This window comes from Mus musculus, chromosome 15, assembly GCF_000001635.26.
Source record: "Mus musculus strain C57BL/6J chromosome 15, GRCm38.p6 C57BL/6J".
Classification (NCBI taxonomy): domain Eukaryota; kingdom Metazoa; phylum Chordata; class Mammalia; order Rodentia; family Muridae; genus Mus; species Mus musculus.
The window spans coordinates 79,615,131-79,635,357 of NC_000081.6; the positions used below are offsets into that span (position 1 = coordinate 79,615,131).

General features: G+C 48.4%; 1 protein-coding gene across 20 annotated transcripts in view; it reads right to left on the reverse strand.

The window, feature by feature from the left end:
- Positions 1–20,227, reverse strand: part of Fam227a (family with sequence similarity 227, member A) — a 49,381-nt gene that overhangs the window by 5,555 nt on the left and 23,599 nt on the right. For 14 of the 20 annotated variants that reach the window (NM_029407.1, XM_030248810.1, XM_030248811.1 and 11 more), the window contains 7 exons: positions 18,934–19,016; positions 14,896–14,989; positions 11,107–11,201; positions 8,325–8,482; positions 5,573–5,725; positions 2,566–2,703; positions 230–358 (listed from right to left, as the gene is read on the reverse strand). In NM_029407.1, coding sequence (NP_083683.1) covers positions 230–358; positions 2,566–2,703; positions 5,573–5,725; positions 8,325–8,482; positions 11,107–11,201; positions 14,896–14,989; positions 18,934–19,016 — 850 coding nt within the window. Of the gene's footprint in view, positions 1–229; positions 359–2,565; positions 2,704–5,572; positions 8,483–11,106; positions 11,202–13,626; positions 13,701–14,895; positions 14,990–18,933; positions 19,017–20,227 lie in introns of those variants that run through there. The other 6 variants (XR_003951444.1, XM_017316783.2, XM_017316784.2 and 3 more) reach the window with 6 other exon arrangements.

Below are 20,227 nucleotides of genomic sequence, written 5' to 3' on the forward strand. Positions count from 1 at the left end.
ATGTAACCTGTTTCTGGGATTGGGACTAATCCCACCTCAAGAAAGCTTAACTTTCATATGAGGTCGCCTGGCACTGCAACACTTTAAATACAAGAAGTAAACCATCTGAAAAGATGCAGTGGTCCCGCACAAGCTCTTCCAGTCAGGTCTCTCCTGCAAACCCCAGAGTAGCAGGGCTTGGGGTGGGCACTTCCTAGTTCCCTCTCTTCTCATTGTTGGTCCACCTTACCTGGAAGGAGACTTGATTCTGTAGGGGCTTTTTAGGCCCAGGGAATTGTTATCCACATCCATAGAGTTTTGAAATGAGAAAGGAGAATAGAAACCTTTTGGTCTCTCTTCTACCTCCTTCTTTTTCTTCCTGTGGGGGAAGCAAAATGGATACCAATAAAAAATAGTTCAGAAATTCAGTGTGGCTTCTCCAGCAGCAGTTTCACTGGCACCCTGATGTGCACTGGGAGAGTAATAAATACAAGTTGGTAAGGTTGGCGACAGTAAGGAAAGTAGAGGGTCAGCACAAGGCCATGCCGCTCATTAATCCTCCAACCGCAGCTTGGGGCCAGGACTGGACAAGACTCTGGGAAACATGATCCTGGCCTTGAGGGAAAACCGGAAATACAGGGAGATGGGTGCACAAGTCCGGTATGTACTCTGAGCAGATATCACGGAAGACTTCCTGGAGGAGGGGAGCCTGAACTGGGTTTAAGGTCAGAGGAGAAACAAAGGAGAATGGGGTCTGAGGGAATTAGACTGAAGTACAGTTTTGATACGGGAGAAGCTAAGACTGACGTGACAAAAGCCTGTTAGTGACATGTCCCACTACTCCTAAGAATCCATAGTTTTCTCAATTCAAGAAAAACATTAGTTCACAGGTTTAATAGGATAGGCTGACGATCTTAGTCTGGTTGAGTGCTGGTTTCTTCAACTCTAAATAGGGGCAGCCACCACCTATCAGTGATGGGGACAGTCACCAACCAAGCCACATTCACCCTGGCAACAGAACCAGTTTGGGGATGGAAATAGTCTCCACTTTTTAAACTACATTTCCCAGGCTCAGCTTGCAATAATCGCCATGTAGCAGCAGTTTCCAGACTCCCTCAGCTACTTCCTCAGTAACGGTTTCCAGACCTCCCCCAGCAAGTTTCCAGCCCCCACACCCAAGTAATGGAATGCCCGTGGAGATGGACCCAACAGATTAACACAGAGGTCACCTACCCCAGAATTCCCTAATGTGCTTTAAATCTGCCTGAGAGATCGCGTGGATGTCTCTCTGTTCTAGGAATTAGGAGTCCCCAGCATGCTAGACTTCTGCAGAATAAAACACTCTTTGCATTTACATCCTACTCTTTGCATTTAAACGCTACACTTTCACCTGGTGGGGTATCATTCTTTGGCGAGTCATGAGCCCTTGCACCACCACTGGATCCCTCCTTACAATTATTATTTTGTGTGCTATCACATTCTCAATCTATAACCATCAACGTGATATGGTTTTTGTTTGTTTTACTGTTACAAGGGGTCACAGTGCAGAGAACAAGTAAGACAGGGATGGGGGGTGGGTCAGATGGGGGGGGGGGGTCTCGGGGATAAGCAAAATTATCACTTTCTTGGCTCTTGCCCTTCCTGGAGCCATGGGTGAATGTGACCATGTTGCTATTATTTAGATTCTGTAGTTTTCATCTTGTAAAATGTATGTGTTTCCTAATATACTCAAACTAACCGGATGATGCTGGGATCACAGTCACCCCGCAACTGCAGGGGGAGCCAAAGGCACCTCTCTAACCAACAGATACCATCAGCTGTAACTTGCTGATCACCGAGGCCCAAAAGATGACTCAATAGGGTAGAACACTGGCTGCTCTTATGGAGGGCCTGAGTTCAGTTCCCAGCATCCACAGGACGTCTCACAACTGTTTAACTCCAGTTCTGGGTTTCTGACAACTGATTCTGACATTTTTGGGCTCCCGTGAATGGGGTACATATACCTTCATGCAAGCAATACACATAAAAAATTACTATTTTTTAAATTCCTCAACCTTAACTGAAACTTCTAGAAGTGGGTGGGAGGGAAGCGCTGAGATGAACCAATAGATGCTTGAGAGAGTGAGCAGGTAGCGGACTGGAGGGGAGGAGCGGCAGATGATTGGAGGGGAGGAGAAAGTAAGTGAGCAGAGGGGTGGAGCCTGTTGGCAAAAGACCGGAACCCCCTCCTGACCGTGGCTGCGTGTGAGAGAGCAAGTGTGACAAAGCCTCAAGTTCCTTGGGCTGACAGAGAAGGTGGCACCACGTGAGTGATCCGGAATGATGTCTGCGTCTTCTGCACCTCAGTACTGCCCCAGCTCTCTAGCCGCCTCCACTCTCAGAAACAGCCTTCTTTCTTCTTAATAAACGGTCTATAACACTCTCCAAGTGTTCTGGTCCAACTCTTTGTTCTGAGACCTGAGACCCGGGAAAGCTCCGTGGGTGTCCTCCCCGCCCAGACCTGCACCGCATCCCTTCCCCATATGGTAAGAATTCTTACATCGCTCACACTGGACATTTTCTAAGGCTTCTGTTTGAACAACAAACCTTGAAAGAAAGGCAGTTTCTCTTTGCTTGTTTCCCTTGGATTTCTTGCCAGACGATTCAAACAGCGACGTGGAGGAGACGACCCTGTTCTTGTCCTTTCTCTTCTCTCGTTCTTTCTTATTGATGATTTCCAACTCCCTGGGAGATAAAAATGGCAAAACATAGGTGGGAATGGACGAAAAAGTCATGTGACCTCCCCCCAGGCCCCTCTCATGTACCCTTCACCCCGCCCCCGCTCTCACTCTCCAGACAGGGGTTCACTGTGTAGCCCTGCCCGTCTTGCCTGTCTTGTTTGTTTTGGTTTTTCTTTTTTTTTTTTTTTAAGATTTATTTATTTATTATATGTAAGTACACTGTAGCTGTCTTCAGACACTCCAGAAGAGGGAGTCAGATCTCGTTATGGATGGTTGTGAGCCACCATGTGGTTGCTGGGATTTGAACTCTGGACCTTTGGAGGTGCTCTTACCCACTGAGCCATCTCACCAGCCCTGTTTTGGTTTTTCAAGACAGGGTTTCTCTGTATAGCCCTGGCTGTCCTGGAACTCACTCTGTAGACCAGGCTGGCCTTGAACTCAGAAATCCGCCTGCCTCTGCCTCCCAAGTGCTGGGATTAAAGGCATGCGCCACCACCGCCCGGCGCCTTTGCTGTCTTGTAATGTGTCTTTTCAGACTACATTAGTCTGCCAGCTTGCTGGGCAGAGTGGACGGAAACAGCTGACCACACAGCAGTGACCCCATCCCAGATACAGGTCACTGGGGTTTTTGAATGAACATAAATGAAATTACAGAAGGGACGAGGAGCCTGCCATCGTAAAAGAAGGCTGACATACACCCTCGGAAGGAAGATGACTCTCAGCAGAGCTCTGCTGCTTGGTGGGTGACCTCCAGGAAATTACTTAGCCTCTCCATGCTAGTGTGTTCATGCGGTTTGTGGTGAGGTGTGAGCTAGTGGAGGTCAAATGCTTAAGACTGCTGGATACACAGGAAATGCTCGATAAATGCTGGCAGGCAGCAGGGCGACCAGAGGCTTCCTGGAGAGCGTGTTCTGGGGTACACAGTGGCTTTGCTGAACTGGATAACCCTTAGTTGGCTTTTGAAATGCACACACACACTTACCTGATGATGAATCAGGCTATGAGTATTCAAGGTCAGCAAGAGTCCTTAGTATATGTTTGTGTGAGTTAATATGTTGTCATGAGGGGCTGGACCTAAGGCTTAGCAGTTAAGACACTTCCTGCTCTTGAGAGGACCCACGTCCAGTTCTCAGCACCCACATGGCAGTTCACAACCATCTGTAATTCCAATTCCAGGAGATTTGGCAATCTCTTTTGATTTCCGTATCAGGTAGTACACATATATACAAGCAGGCAAGACACCCACACACATAAAATAAATCTTTTTTTAAAAATGATGTCGGGGCTGGAGAGATGACTCAGCAGTTAAGAGTACTGACTGCTCTTCCAGAGGTCCTGAGTTCAATTCCCAGCAACCACATGGTGGCTCACAACCATCTGTAACGGGATCTGAAGAGGGTGTCAGACTCATATAAATAATAATAATAATAATAATAATAATAATAATAATAAAAGATGTCATAAGCAGGGTTGGCAATATATACTCAACTATTCAGCATGAGGATAACTTGAGCCCTGGAGTTCAGGGCTAACCATGGGCCACACACACACACACACACACACACATATACACTCCCATATACACCCATACACACATACATATATACACATACATACACACACACACACAAATGTAAAAGAAGTGGGGAGAGATGATGTTATATATGTTGCTCTTTCTTTCTTTTCTTTCTTTCCTTCTTTCTTTCTTTCTTTCTTTCTTTCTTTCTTTCTTTCTTTCTTTCTTTCTTTCTTTCTTTCAAGACAGGGTTTCTCTGTGGAGCCCTGGCTGTCCTGGAATTCACTCTGTAGTCCAGGCTGGCCTCGAACTCAGAAATCCACCTGCCTCTGCCTCCCAAGTGCTGAGACTAAAGGCGTGCGCCACCACTGCCCGGCTTCTGTTCTTTTTAAGGCCGCTGTCACAGAATGAAATGTTGGAGCATTTCCTGGAGCTTCCCTAGAAGTACTCTGAATCTCAGGCACTCTGCCCCAGATATGGTAGAGGCCATGTGCAACGGACTCACAGGAAACTCTCTTCTCCAGGAATGGCCCTGTGTGGGGTCTCCTGTGCAGCCCTCATTAAGGGCACACAGGCTCCGCCCCCACACTGGGAGGTCCAGCAGCTGCCAGGCCCCGCCCCCACACTAGGAGGCCCAGCAGCTGCCTGATAGATGGTCTTGGTTGCTCACCATTTTCCGGCCGCAAACTTTCTGGCTGAAATGTCTTGTGTTGCTGGGGTACTGTAGTGCCCTGATTCGTGTCCCCATATGTCCCCTTCACCAGCCAACACCTTCGAGCGAGGCACTAGGTTAGAACTACTCTGCCAGGCATGTGCTAGTACTGGTCACATTCATGGAAGAGACACCCACACCCTTCACAGCCTAAGTGCAGAGCCTGGATGGCATGGATAAGATAAGAGACAGAGCTTCAGGCTGCCCAATGTCAAAGCTAATGCTCCCGACCTGTGCTCTATTAGAGAAACAAGTAGTAATGTCCCCAAAGAGTCCTACCCAACCGGAGTCATCTCCCACACAGCCACTTTCATCCTGGCTATGGAAGAGCATCACTTCGATGTTGATATCCAAGGGGACGGGAGGTGTGTAAAGTTGTTGTTGGTAGTGGTGGTGATGGCGGTGGTTTAGAGACATGGTTTCTTTGTACATCCCTGGCTATCCTGTAACTAGCTTTGTAGACCATGCTGGCCTCAAACTCCTGGAGGATTAAAGGCATGCCCCACCACCTCCCAGTGAACGAGCCATTTCTAATTGGGGCCACTCAGAAACGCTTCTCCGCCCCAAACTCCAGCTAAGTCGCATCCTGCTGACTGCTACAGTGGACGGGGGTCCACTCGCGGCTCTGCACCCGTGCCCTCTCACCTCTCAAAGTTTTCTTGCAGCTCCGTTAGGTAATTGTTAAAACAGTTCCACTCGTTCTCGTGCATCTGGTCCAGCTGCCGGAGCTTTTTCTTTCGAATCTCCATGTTCTTTGTGACCAACTGGATGATGTCAGCGTAGGTCATGGCAGAGTCAGTGCACTCTGCTGTCAAGGAAAGGTCCACTGTGCTGCCTGCCCTAGGTTGTAGCGGCCATGGCAAGGAGAGCATGGACGACGCAAAGGATGACGTTTGGTGCTCTGGAGTTCTGGAGGAGGCACCCAAAATCCACACAGGCAGTGGTCTTCTCAGACTGGCGATGGCCAGCCGGGGAAGGAGAAAGGCTGTACCACTATGGCTGGGCAGGGTGTCCACCCTGTCCTTAAGCCCCCTTTGGCTCTGTCCAGGGTATCGAGCCAGATAATACTTCCTTAGACTCTCTGAGGGAGAAAGATGGTGCCCTGGCAGGAGTGCCGTGTTGTTCCCAAGGGGTTCCCCAACATCACCGTGATCTTTCTACAAATCACTGCCCATAATAATAGTTCTGGGCCCTGTTTAACAGTCTGGGCTTGGAGTCTGTTACCATAATGACAAAGAGAAAGGGGCTCCAACATCTCTCCCCTTGACAGCCTGATAAATCATTTTTGTTTTCTGGTTTGGGTTTTGGTTTGGTTTTTGAGACAGTCTTAACTCTTGCTGGCTTTGAACTCACAGAAATACACCTGCTTCTGCCCCCTGGGTGCTGGGATTAAAGGCTTGGACCATCAAGCCCAGCTGGATTTGGGTTGGTTTTTGTTGTTGTTGTTGTTGTTTTGTTCTTGTTTTTGTTTTTGTTTTTAAACAGGGCTTGGCTGTGCAGTCTCAAGTTCATTGTAAGCTTCCTGCCTCAGCCTCCCAAGGGCGGGTGTTATAGGCACACACAGCCGCACTCGGCTATGTTGTCCATTTCAGGTGCGATGACACGCACCTGGGATCCTAGCATTTGGGAGATGGAGTTAGGATGATCAAGTTCAAGGACACAGGGAATTCCAGGGAAGCCAGAGCGGACCAGACACTGTCTCAGAACACAAGGCAAACAGACAAACCAACAAACACCTTTGTCCTCTCTCCACCTCCACCCGTGGTTAGAATCTCAGCTGCATTTGCGACAAGCTGTGGGATGGCCACTGTCACCCTCTTTGTCCCCATTTATCTATGAAAGGGACTAAAAGCCAGGTCTAGTGACTCACACCTGTAACCTCAGCACTCACAGCTAAGGCAGCCATTACCCTGAGTCTGAGGCCAGCCTCAGCTAAACTCTGAGACCCTATCTCAAGGACCTCCCGAAAAGAAAAGAAGCCTTCCTTTAGAGCACCGATACTCAACCTACGGGCATTGACTCCTTTGGAGGGGTGTCAGATGACCCTTTCACAGGGGCCGCGTAAGGCCATGGGAAAACACATTTACATTACAATTCATAACAGTAGCAAAAGTACAGTTATGAAATAGTAATGAAATAATTTTATGGTTGAGGTCACCACAGCACTAGGAACTGACTGTATTAAAGGGCTGCAGCATTAGGAAGGCTGAGAAGCACTTCTGTAGAGGATGGTGACAACCACAATGCCAGTTCTTCATACAGTGCCTGTTATACACCACTCAGTCACATTACCAGCTTGGTAGAACCATCTCCACTTTGGGAGCTTGCAGGGTAGAGCTTTTAAGGTTTGTACACCCCAGCCGGAGGCCATCTCTGGAGCCCAGTGACCTCGAGAACAGGGTGACGCCAGGGACAATTTGGACCATGTTGCCCAGAGGTAGGTGGTCTGCTTTCAGAAATCTGCGACACAAAACTCTAGGGACAGGAGACAAAAAGGGCCTCCTGGTGGCCTTCCTGCCTATGAGCCAGCAAAGGCAACGGAGTAGCAGGCATGTCCTGAGCACTCTTACCTCCACTGCCCTGGGAGGCAATCTGCAAAATAGCCCCTGAAGCTGGGCCTGGTGGCACAAGTCTTAAATCACAGCACTCAGAATAAAGAGGCAGGTGGAGCTCTGTGAATTTGAGACCAGTCTGCTCTACATAGTAAGTTCCAGGCCAGCCGGGGCTACACAGTGGGACAAACAAATAAACAACAACAACAACAAAAGGTCCAAACAATAATAAAATCAAACAAAAAGCACCCCCAACAGGGCAATCCTTATTCTGATTTTACAGACGAGGTAAAAATTGCCCACAGAAAAACTGGAACCTTTCTAACATCTCACTAGTGGTTAGTATTAGTTTCAGAGTCTGGGCTATTTAAGTCAAACAGAGCAAACTGACTCCCAGTAGAACCCATGTTCTGACCCCTAGGCATGTTGCTAAGGCTCAACATACCAACACATGCTGCAAACCAACACATGTTGGACCTGTTTCCCAAGAGCTGAGTTTTATACCAACTCCAAAGGCAGCTGGGGAGGAAAGTGTGCAGAGGACACCAAAATTGATGGTCCCACTCTCTTGGGCCGGGAGGACCAGGGAGTGTATGATGCCTAAGCTCATGCTGGACAATGAGAAAGAGGTGACTCTGTCCATGGGGACATGGTCAGCGTCTCCTGGCCAGTACATAAGGCCTAAATGTGAGGCTCCCCTGAGCATAAGCACAGCTCTCTATCCGTGAGGTACATACCACAGCTGTTCCTACCAAGTACCCAGTGCGTGGCAGGCTATGCACCAAAGCCTGGATGCTTCTCCCCAAGCCCTGCTTCTGCAAAGAGGCAGCTGCTGACAAGGATATGGGATGATTTCCGTCTTTTCTCTCCTGCTGACCAGCAGGTCCTGACCAGTCAGCTGCAACTGGGAGTAGTTGAGGAAGAAGTACGTCATGAGCGGGCTCCTTCCATAAAGGTTGAACTGGTTTGAAGTCAGCTCTGGGCTTTTGCAGGCAGGGTGGGACTGAGACGGGGGGGGGGGGGAGAAAAAGAAAAAAAGGAAAGGATATTTATTGTCCTGTGTGATGGTGAGTCTCCACTTGACAGGAATTAGAGTCACTCACTCAGGGGACAAGTCTCCAAACACAAATGTTTGAAGGGATTATTTCATTTCTGGGCATATCTGTGAGGGATTATCTCGACTGATTAAAGAGGATGATCCATCTAACTGTGAGTGAGGCCGTTTCCAAGTAGGGATCCTGATGTGTATGCTTTGAAGACAGTGAGCTCAGAACACACGGCACTCGGCCTCCTGAGTGTGGAGATGTGACTCACTGCCTCCAGCTCCTCCTGCCTTCACTACCCCTCATTCATGGTCTGTACTATGAGCCAAAACAAACCCTTGCTTCCTTATGTTCTTCTCTGGCAATAGGAAAGGTCACCGATACACCATGTCTACGGCACCCACGCCTCTGACCCAGTAACTCCCTGGGAACTCCAGCTCTGATGCCTCCTCGGAATGGGCAAAACAAAGGAAAGATTTTTATGTGTAGTCTACTGCAATAACAAACAGCCATTTCCCACATCAGGATGGCAAGAAACACAACTGTACAACGTGCAGTATAGTCATAGGGACAAGTGAGTTCTAACTGTACTGTTTTTGACGGGAATAATCTAAGTGTGTGGATTTTGCTCTGGGAAAATCTCTAAGTTTTTCTTCCACATACACTTTGAATTTTTCAATGTGAGCAAAGATTCTCATTCTGATTAAGTGGTTTCAGACAGTGCCCCGTGTGCTGAAGCACAGTGCCAGCTGTTAGGGAGGCTAAGGCAGGAAGGAGGATTGGTGGGAGCAGATTCTACCAATTCTTGCTTTCTTTTGGTGACCCAGCCCTTACCAGAGTAGGTAAGTGCTTCACCATACCACATCCTGGCGATGCTCTGTTTCTTACAGTGATGGCACCAACCACCTGCCTCTTTGGCCATGACTACCCACCAAGACCTTAGAGCTGAGCCAGTTTTTCTTAGCACTTCTTCCTGCTGCTCCCCGGGGGTTCTCAGCTGTGCCCTTTGTCATCCCTGGTTCAAATCTGTCACTCTCCAATTGAACACCTCCCACCAGACAAACCACAGATCAGCCCATGTTTGTCCCACTCTATGGACAGAAGGAAAAGAGGGTTTCTCTGTATAGTCCTGGCTGTCCTGGAACTCAATCTGTAGATCAAGCTGGCCTTAAATTCAGTGATCCTCCTGCTTTTACCTCCTGGATCTGGGATTAAAGGTGTGTTCCACCACTACCTGGCTGGTGGGTGTCTTTTTGACCTAGAAATCATCCTTAGGAGAGCTGACAGCATCGCCTGGTCTGTATCACAAACACCCCAGCTCTTCCTTGACACCTGTATAAGCTGAAGATGTTTTAACCATGTCTCCTTTAAATCAGCTCTGTTCTTATGTTGGAGATACTAAACAGTCAAGAGTGTTTGCTGCTCTTGAGAAGGATCCAGGTTTGGTTCCCAATAATTATGTCAGGTGATTCACAATGGCCTGGAACTCCAGCTCCAGGGGATCAGACACACTCTTCTGACCTCTGAGGGCACCCACACTCACATGCACATACAAGGCACACACTCATATGCACACACACACACACACACACACACAAAAGCATACAATGAGTGCCGCAGACCCTCTGGGTCCCTGTGTCTGCGTAAAACGGGTCTCTAGACAAAAAAAAAAAAAAGTGGGCAAAGCTTAGGATTAATTTGACAAACAGACAAACACACAAGAGAGGTGTTGGATCTGAATGTAATGTTCTGGTCGAGCCTCAGACTTTTTATAATACAGAGTAAATTGCAAATCATAACAGAATAAGGCACATTGAAGTTTTCCAGGTGCAAGAGGAGTGACTTCAAAAGGAACCAGATAAATGTTTACACTAGAGATTAGCACAGATGCAAGAGGAGTGACTTCAAAGGGAATTTGCAGGAATCAGATAAATGTTTACACTAGAAATTAGCATCCCAACCTCGGATCAGCTTTGTGCTAGGCAAGAGTTTCACACTTTAGTGTTAATAGCACCAGGGGGTTATTAACTCTTGATAAGCTTCAAGAATAATGTAGTGTCACTGACCCTGAAATTCTCTAGGCCTTGTTAAATTTTATCTTGTCTGGAGAATTCTCATTATTAGGATAGTATATAAACTCACTCTTGGTATGGAATGTAGTCTATAATAAAGTTTTTATCTCAGTGAGAATTTTAGTCTCTTACTGTAGACAACTGAGTTAATGGCTTTGATTTTATTGTAGTGCTTAATTAGTTACTGAATAGGTTAAGCTCCTTGCTGCTAACTGGAATCTTGGAACACTGGGAGAGGCTTTAGCTAATTCAGGATACAATCTTAAAAGGCATTTACAGTAAGGTAATACTAAATAGAGAGCACGTGGATCCATACACTAGACTAACGCGGGAGCAGAAAATTGATTTTGTGATTTATATAGATTAGGGAGAGAATGCCAGACTTCAGGAAGAGAGTTTCCTTGAAACTCTTTGCTTCATGAGCCAGCTTCCCAGCTTTCGCTTTGTCAAACTGACTCAACCAAAGTACGTGGCAAATGAGAAACAATAAAATAGATCTTAAATGTGCTCACCGTTTTTACAAACGTATCCATGCATGCTCTGACGTGTGATATCTGCTTAACTTGCTTTGTGGCTTTCCTGGAGAGCAGGGTAGGTATATTTTGATCTGTTGATGTGGTACAACAAAAAGGTGAATATGAGTATTTGCCCAGGGAAAAGACAGAGTTTACAGTGGGTCTCAGCTTCCTGCTAGAGTACAAATGGAATCTGTGCAAGATGCCAGTCCTCTGAAGCTACAGGGGAGCCAGCTGACTCCACCTGCATCTTAGCCACACACTCAGCTACCGGCCATGGCCATCCTTGGCTCCATGCCACAAATACTCACTGTCTATCTACTCTGTACCATGTTGATGCTGGATGCTGTAAACAGATTATCTTCAAGGACCTTCTAGTTTACTCAGGAAAAAAGGACACGTGAATACTGTCACACTAACTCAGGTACCATGGATAAAGTATCTCCAGGAACCTGCATGTCATCGTAAAATAGGGAAAGACCCAAAGGTTTTAAGATGCCAGCAGCAGCAGACTGGGTACTATGGTGTCTCTGGGACAAAGAAACAAACATCAGTGCAGCTTCCACACACACAGTGGCTTTCCTGTAGGAGGTGAGCAGAGAATGGCTTGAAGACAAACAAAAAACGCAACAGGTCATCTGAAGCCAGATCACTAGAGTGCCCACGGAGCTGTGCGTGGTAGCCTGGGAAGGCAGATTACAATGGACCAAATCACTCACACACCAAGAGAAAAGGTGCCAGTAGTCCACTGTAGAACTGTGAAACAGCCTGGTTCCTGGTAGAGCACAGGCTGGAAACCCCGGTGACCCTCAGGGTCGGGCAGGTGTTCTGCTGCGCTCCCGGACACTAGGCTCCTGACATAAGGCCGCAGCCCTCCATCGATTTGTGGCCATCAGTCACAGAAGGGCAATGCCCCAAGCCCCTTCACAGGTAGAGGTCATGACCTGTGGTCACATAGCCTCAAGACAGATCTCCATTTTAATGAGGTACCTAAAGGCCTAGAAGCTTAGCCAATAAACTCCCCTCCCCAGACATTCCTCCCAGTAAAAGGTATTTAACCTCAAGACCACCCTGAGAAGCAGGGTACGGTTTTTACTCATCCACTTTCCGCCATGGCAATAAATGTCTTCAAAACATGGACTGCCTCTTCCCCACCCCCCACTCCCCACCCCCACCCCGATCCACCATGGGGAGCCATGGAGAAGCCTTTGCCTATGGAGCCGCATCTAATCTCCTGAACAAGGCCTCTCACTGTGCTTCCAGTCACAGCGACCACCAAGCCCAAGCCAAGCCAGCTACCCACAGCCAAGGACTCTCTCCTCTCTCCTCAACCCCCCTTATCCGGAGCTCTCCCCTCTTATCGCCTTCGTTCCCAGGCTAGATTCAGCCCGAAGCCCTCCCCACCCCCCTCAGTTCTCAGCTCTTCCTCGGCATCCAGCAGCACCTGGGTGGCCAAGAGCTTGAGGAGCAGATGGCCCTGGCCTCCATGTAGGCCTCGGGACCCCCGAGCCAGCTCCAACTGTCCCCAGGGCCTTAGACTGCGCTCCCTCACCCCCCCAGAGCGGTATCCTGTGGCTTCCCATAGCCGGACACCCGCCTGGCCCCAGTTTGGGGTAAGCGCAGTCAAACTCCCGAGTCCTGCCTCCCCGAGTGGCCCGAGCCCTGTGGTGGAGAGGACTCCGGGATACCACAAACCCTACAGTCCTGGGCTGGGATGTAGCAGTGATAGTGAGCTGGACTAACATGCAGCCCCAGCAGCAGGAAAGGAGGAAAGTTGTCTTATGCTGGAAGAAGAATGGTTCCCAGGTTAAGACATATACTGCTCTTCTAGAGGACCAGAGTTCAGTTCTGAGCACCCACATCAGGAAGCTCACAATGGCCTTTAACTCCAGCTCCAGAGGATCTGGTGCCCTCTTCTGGCCTCCATGTGCATCCAAAACCTGGGTCATACAATAGACACGTATACACCCAACATTGACTAAATATGAAAAGAAATCCAGGGTTGCAGAGATGACTCAGCAGTTATGCTTGCCGCCGTCGCAGGGGACCTAGATTTGGTTCTGAGAACACACAGCTGTAATTCTAGTTCCAGGGGATCCAGTGCCCTCTTCTGGCCTCTCTGGGTGCCAGGCACACACATGGTGCACATGCATACATCAACCAAAATACCCATGCACATAAAACAATAAGTAAATCTTAAAAAAAAAAAAAGGAAAGCTGTAAACTTGAAGTAGGACAGAAAGACAGAAAATGATGGTGGCATGAGAAGGGAGATGAACCCAACTACCCCAGAGTCCGATTGATGTCTCACCAACTAAGCAAGAAAGCCAGCACATCTGCTGGAAAGTCGGGTCATCAGATCATCCTCACTACCCCTTTCATATGCAGGCACTTTATGTTAAAGAAGCAGTTAAGGCCTGAATGTGTATGACCCTAGACAGAGCCTCATTCCCTTCTCTGCATGTAGCATGCAATCTTGACTACACTTAGCTTGGTTTACAACGAACAGACCCTTACCAAGGGTAGCACATGACTTTGATTCCAGCACTTGGGATGCAAAAGAAGCTGAACTCCACAAGACTGGGGCCAGCCTATGTACACAGCAAGGAAAGAATTAAAAAACAAACAAACAAACAAACAAACAACAACAACAAACCTGAACTCTTTCTCCCCAGTGGGCTGGACTTTCATGTTACCAGCTATGTTCCTGTAACTATAAACCTCACTAAAAATCTTATATGTGATTATTGAAAAAACAGTAAGTAAAAGATCTCTTTAAGAAGCCCACACTTGCCGGGCGTGGTGGCACACGCCTTTAAACCCAGCACTCAGGAGGCAGAGGCAGGAGGATTTCTGAGTTGAAGGCCAGCCTGGTCTACAGAGTGAGTTCCAGGACAGCCAGGGCTACACAGAGAAACCCTGTCTCAAAAAACAAAAAAGAAAACAAACAAACAAACAAACAAAAAAACAAAGAAGCCCACACTCACATGCCCTGGTGGGCTTCACTTTCTTCTGAGTCCCTCTCTTCCCCTGATCATTGTACTTAAGTCTATGTTAAAATATCTCTAGTGGCTGGAGGGATCACTCAGTGCTTAGGAGTGTTGGCTGCTCTTCCACAAGACAAGAGTTTGGTTCCCAGCATCCTTCTACAGTGGCTCACCCTGCCTGGTTCTCTAGCTTCAGGAGATCCGTCGCTCTCTTCTGGGTCTCTGAGGGCATCTGCACATATGTGCACACCCCCCCACACACACACACACATAAAAATAAAATAATCAATCACATGTATGTGTGTATGTGTCTGTATGTGTGTGTATGTGTCTGTGTGTGTGTGTGTGTGTGTGTGTGTGTGTGTGTGTGTGTGTGTGTGTGTGTCTGCGTTGTGTTACTGTTGGGTTCTAGAACTCTCTTCAGCACTCAAGCCATGAATGTTAGTTTGGACTGAGTAAACGCAGAGGTCTCCCAAACCCTAGAGGAACTCCTCAGGCTGCTCCGGATGACGGCGTGGGACGGCATCCTGTGACGCTGGCAGGAGGAGCAGATGGGGAGCCCTGGCACTCTTGACTCTTAACACTTGCACAGACGGTTCTTTGTCCCAGGGAAGGTCTTGCACATTTAGGTGCTTATCTGACCGAAACAACAATGTGCCCTCCGTGCCCAGCTAGTGCTTGGAGTCAAGGCCCAGGTCAAATCCAAGGGCAAAGCCAATTATGTTCGGATGTATCCAAGCAGCAGGGCGCTGAGGCTTGAGAGAAAAGCCAGCTGTGCGCTCCACAACAGCCTGCTCACCTTTCATGCCGCGGCACCTATAGCTTTCCTCTGTAGTCTTATTTGAAAGTTCTTTTTCCTTCATTACCTTTGAATGAGAAGCCTTCAGGAGACCCTTAAAAAAAAAAAGAATAGAGTTAGCAAAAGTGGTATGAGAGAAATACTTGCACCCATCCACATCCCATCATTCACTGTAAAGGAAGGCCTGAGACGAGCCTTCTGGTCTGGCCTGACCAGACCAAGAAAGATGGGTTGGTGTGGAGTGGGGCCCAGGCAGCAATGGAGTGTCACTCAGCTGCTAGGGACTAAACAGCTTTGCTCTCGGGGAGTGGAGGGGGTCCCTTGAAGAGGAAGGAAACTTCCATTTGCAAGGTGCATGCAGCTCCCAACAGGGCTCCAAGCCTTGAAGCACCCGCAGACTAGCAGGACACTAACTCAACAGTGGCTCCAAATCTGTAGACCCTGCTCTCCCAGTGAAGTGTCAGGAGACAGGCAGCCCTTGACTTATGTGGTGTTTCTGCTGTGCTAAGGCTCGGGGTCACTGATTTCTCCCACTTTCTGGTTTCACTTTAAGGATATTGTCCTCAGGGAGCAAGATAGCAGCCAGAGCACCAGGCACCACACCCATGCTCCAGGCAGCTGGTTAGGAAGGGGGACTGGGAAGTGCTGGGGTTGGTCTAGCACTGCTGTGTAGGCAAATGCTAATACTGGCCCCAAGACCTGGTGGCCCCTCCCCCACAAGGAGATTGTGCACGCACCAACTGATGCTATGTAACTGTGCCCTACAAGTTAACTGGGCAATAAAAGGCTAAAGCCTGTGATTGGGCAGTAGATAGAGGTAGGTGGGTTTGTAGTCACCTGGCTGGGGGTCACAGAGGAAGGGAGAAAGGATGCTAGGGGAGAAAGCCGCCATCAGAGCAAACAGCCAGGAGAAACAGCAAGTACCAAGGAACACATGGATGGGATGTAAGTTGGAATAGATCAACAGCTGCCCGATCGAGGCTCACAGCTTGTAAATAAAATACCTGGATTTCGTGTCTTTTCTACAGACTAGCTAGACTATATAATCATTTTACAGAGAAGGATCCACACAAGGCTATTAAATGAAAGAGGGATCCCATAAGCTGCCACACGGTATATCCACATATCTCATTGACTTGACCAGCCATAGACACACATCTACGCAGAGATGTAGAAGGGGCAAGGGACTATCTTTAGTGTGGTCACATACTTATACAATAACAACAAAACTCCCACGTGTGACAACAAATGGCAGAGGTGATTTGGGGGAGAGGAGTCCTGAATTACTGATGATGGGGTGGGGGGTGGGGGTACAAATTAACCAGCCACTAGGAAAATCAGTCTAGAAGTTTCTCAAAAAGTTAAAAATAAAACTTCCATATGACCGCCACTTCTGGGCAGATGCCCAGACAAATGTACACCTACCACACACATAGGTTTAAGGCCGCTCTAGACACTACAGCTGGGAGCGGGACATGGCCCGGCTGTCCATTAACACGTGAGTGGATAATGGAAATGGTACAGCCTCACATTTCAGAGGATGGCCAGTCCATATCCTTTGTCATAACTCCTGCCTCAACTTCCTTCACTTAGGAAGTTCTGCATCACGCTCCTCCTCCCTGTTCTGAGTCACTCTATCTTTCTTTCCTTCATCCTCGACTTTCCCTCCCTTTCCTTCTCTCCTTCCTTTCTTCAGCCTCAGGGCCTTTGCACGTGCTGCTCCTGTTTCCTTAAAGGCTCTCACATTCTCCCATTGGCTCCTGCGCTGTTCTGACTAGGTGTGGCCCACATAGACTCTTGAGTCTGAATGCTTGGCCCATAGGGAGTAGCACTATAAGGAGGTGTGGCCTTATTAAAGGAAGTGTGTCCTTGTTGGGGAGGGCTTAGGGGTCTATTATTGCTCAAGGTGACACACAAGATGTAGAACTCTCAGCTCTGTCTCCAGCACCATGCCAGCCTGGACGCTGCCATGTTTCCCACCATGACAATAATGGACTAAGCCTCTGATGCTGTAAGCCAGACCCAATTAAATGTCATCTTTTATAAGAGTTGCCATGGTCATGGTGTCTCTTCACAGCAATAAAGCCCTAAAGCAGCTTCTTTGGTTCTCAGCTCACGTGACACCTTCTGGGCGCGCCATTTAGGACAAGCTTGCACTTCTCTCTACATCCAGGGTAAAAGACCACCATTGCTCTCCTCTCTTCAACCTTTCCTACGCACCACACCTGACCCTGGTGTTCAGGAGGAGTGCCGATGGGAGCACGGGAGCAGCTGCTTCCTGGAGGACAGCCAGGAGGCAGGACCTCTCAGAAGCCTGGTACTCAGTGATTAGATGTATCTGACTGGCCAGAACCCCTAGTTCAGGGATCTGCCTGCCTCTGCCTCCCCAACACTGGGAGCATAGGCACATATACCATAGCCATCCTCTCTCACGGTCCTTGGGACTGAATTCGGGTCCTCATGCCTACATACCAAGCGCTTGGTAAACAGAGCCATCTTCCGACTGCAATCCCTCTCTACAGAAGCTGCTTCCCAGTCTCTTCTTTAAAACCCACTAAAGGGATGGAAGACTTGAGGGAATCTTTGACAGGCCTGGGAGCTCTGGCTTATAGATGAACCACAGGAGAGGTTGGATCTATTACTGCCCTTCAGTGCGTGAGCAAGCCAAGGGCAGATGGCAGGTTGGTCTTAGAGGAATCTCTGCTTGGTGCCCTGGATCCTGAACTCTCAGCCACTGACACGCATGACAGTAAGACTGCAGCCAGCTGCATCTGCTGAGAAGATGGAGAACTGTCTGTTCGTGGCAAGAGGCTCTCTCTATCCCCTCTGTCCTGGCTCGTCACTCACATTTCAGCTGCTTTCAAGGTTCCAGGTTTTGAGTGCTTCTATTTCTAGGACAGAAGATGGGATCTCTCAGCTGGGTTCTTGCAATAAATGTCAGAAGGCTTTCTGTGTTCCAGTACGCAGAAAGCTATTTGTTTGGGGTGCTGTGATTGGCAGTGCCCAAACAGTGACTAATATTTTGGTGATGGTCTGAAGGACAGCTGGCCCTCGGCAATGCCTGTTCTGTCTGGTTCTGTCTGTGCTTGGGGCAGGAGTGGTATTTACAGAGCTCCATCCTAGGCTAAACAGGGCCCAGAGCTTACAAAGGAGATCATCATGAAGTCCTGATATCCTTGGTGCCATGCCTACATTTGAAGACATGTGACAGAGACAGACCCTTCCTCATGGAGTTTCCATCCTAACAGAAGGAGAACTGTAACTAACCACGAATCCCTCCGTGAGAATGCAGGCTGTCACAAGAGGCACACAGGGCATGGGGGCTGGGGGCCGGGGGCTGCTAAGTCTCTGCTGAGTAGGCCAGAGTAAACACATGGCCCCTGCTCACAGCCAGAGATATGCCACCTGACACAGCAGCAGGTTTCATGCAGTGTTGGATACGGGCACTCAGGTGTCAGAACAGCCATATTGACCCAGGGCTTCAAAATTAGTGTGGACATGGCCATGGTCACAGTGATGACTGGACCACACGAATGCTCAGAAAGAAAGGGGACTGACTGGGCTAGCTTCCTAAGGTGCGTCCTCTAGACCAGGCCACGAAAAGCAGCTCTGAGCATGACAGTGAAGCATCTGTAGTGTAGTCATGGAGGGCTAGCCTAGCAGGGCCTGATTCCACTCTCAGGAGAGAATGTGGGGAGATGGGAAAGAAGAAGAGGAGTAGGGAGAGAGACAGAGCTACAAAGACTGAAAGCCAGATGTGCATCTAGAGCTGTGAGCCTGCACATCTGGGGCTCAGCCTGGGCTCAGGCTGGAGCTACCTCCTTTCTTATGTCCTGTGGTTATCACCTACTACGCTCCTCTCTTCTGTGGATAGTCTGGGCCCTATCAGGCCCCACTCTGAGGAAATGGGATAGAACCGGACAGAGGTACAGGGACATGCCGGCCACAGAGGGCTACACGGATGCTCCAGGAATCCCAGGTTGTAGCAGCTTTGGGGTTCTGGGGAGTTCATGGTCCATGCCTGGGTTCCCCACTTACCACAAGGTTATGGAACTTCGTGTGCTTCTGTTCTATCTGCTGAATGGAGGATTTCTTACAAGTGAAGAGGGTGAACTCTCTTGCTAGAAGACAGAAAAAGCTGCTTTGTGGGGTCTGACCATTGCATGTTGGGATGTGGGGATGCTAAGACAACCCTAGAAGCACTCACAAGAGCAAGACAAAACCAGACCTGGACCCAGGCAGGCACGGGCCTCTGCTCAACAAGGCAGAGCTAATGACCTAGCCAGAGAATAATGTCCACAAGGCTACAGTTCACAGTGTACAGGAAACCAAGAACATAGCACAGTGGCTTCACAGAAAACCAACCACCTAGAATCCTAAAAAAATAGCCAACTAAGTCCCAGAGGAAAAAAATGTTCATTTGTTTGTTGTTTTGCTTTTAGACAGGGGTCTCCATGAGCTCCTGACCTGTCTGATTTCTTTTGTTTGTTTGTTTGTTTGTTTGTTTTTGAGACAGTGTCTCTACTATATAACTCTGGTTATAGACTAGGCTGGCCTGGAACTCACAAAGATCCACCTGCCTCTGCCTCCAAAGTGCTGGGATTAAAGGTGTGCACCACCATGCCCAGCCTCCTGACTCCTCCTAAACTTTCTTTGCTTGTTTGTTTTTTAAACAGGGTCTTAGTGTCTAGCCCAGGCTGGCCTTGGACTCTCTGGATAGACCAGGTTGGCCTCTAGTTTACAGTTCTCTTGCCTCAGCTTCCCAAGTGCTAGGGTTGGAAGTGCGTACCAGAAGGTCTGGCTGGATAAAACATTTGCAAAACGAAATCCAGGGGAGAGAGATGGCTCAGTGTTTAAAGATCATTCTACTCTTGCAGAGGACATGGGTTCCAGTCACAGCACCCACATGGTGGCTCACAACTACCTTTAACTCCCAGTTCCTGGGGAATCCAACACCCTCTCCCGACCTTTGTGGGCACCAAGCGCACACACAACATACAGACACGCATGCAGGCAAAACGCTCATATGCATAAACTAGATCTAAGAAAATGTTAATAGAAAATAATTAAACATAAAAAGAAAAGTCTAGGGCTGAGGTGTTAAAGTGTTAGAGTTCAGAAGTAGCATGGGCTATAGCTGGGTTTGAGCCCTGAAACCACCAAAAAATAAGAAAAACTGTCATATGACAAGCTGGTAAACTTATAACTCATTAAAAAAAAAAAGCATAGCTAACCCTTGGAGGTAGGACTAAAGACTGGCTTCTTTCTTTTTTTTTCCTCCTCACTTAAAAAAGAAATCCCTGAGTATATCTGCTGACTAAGGAACTCACCT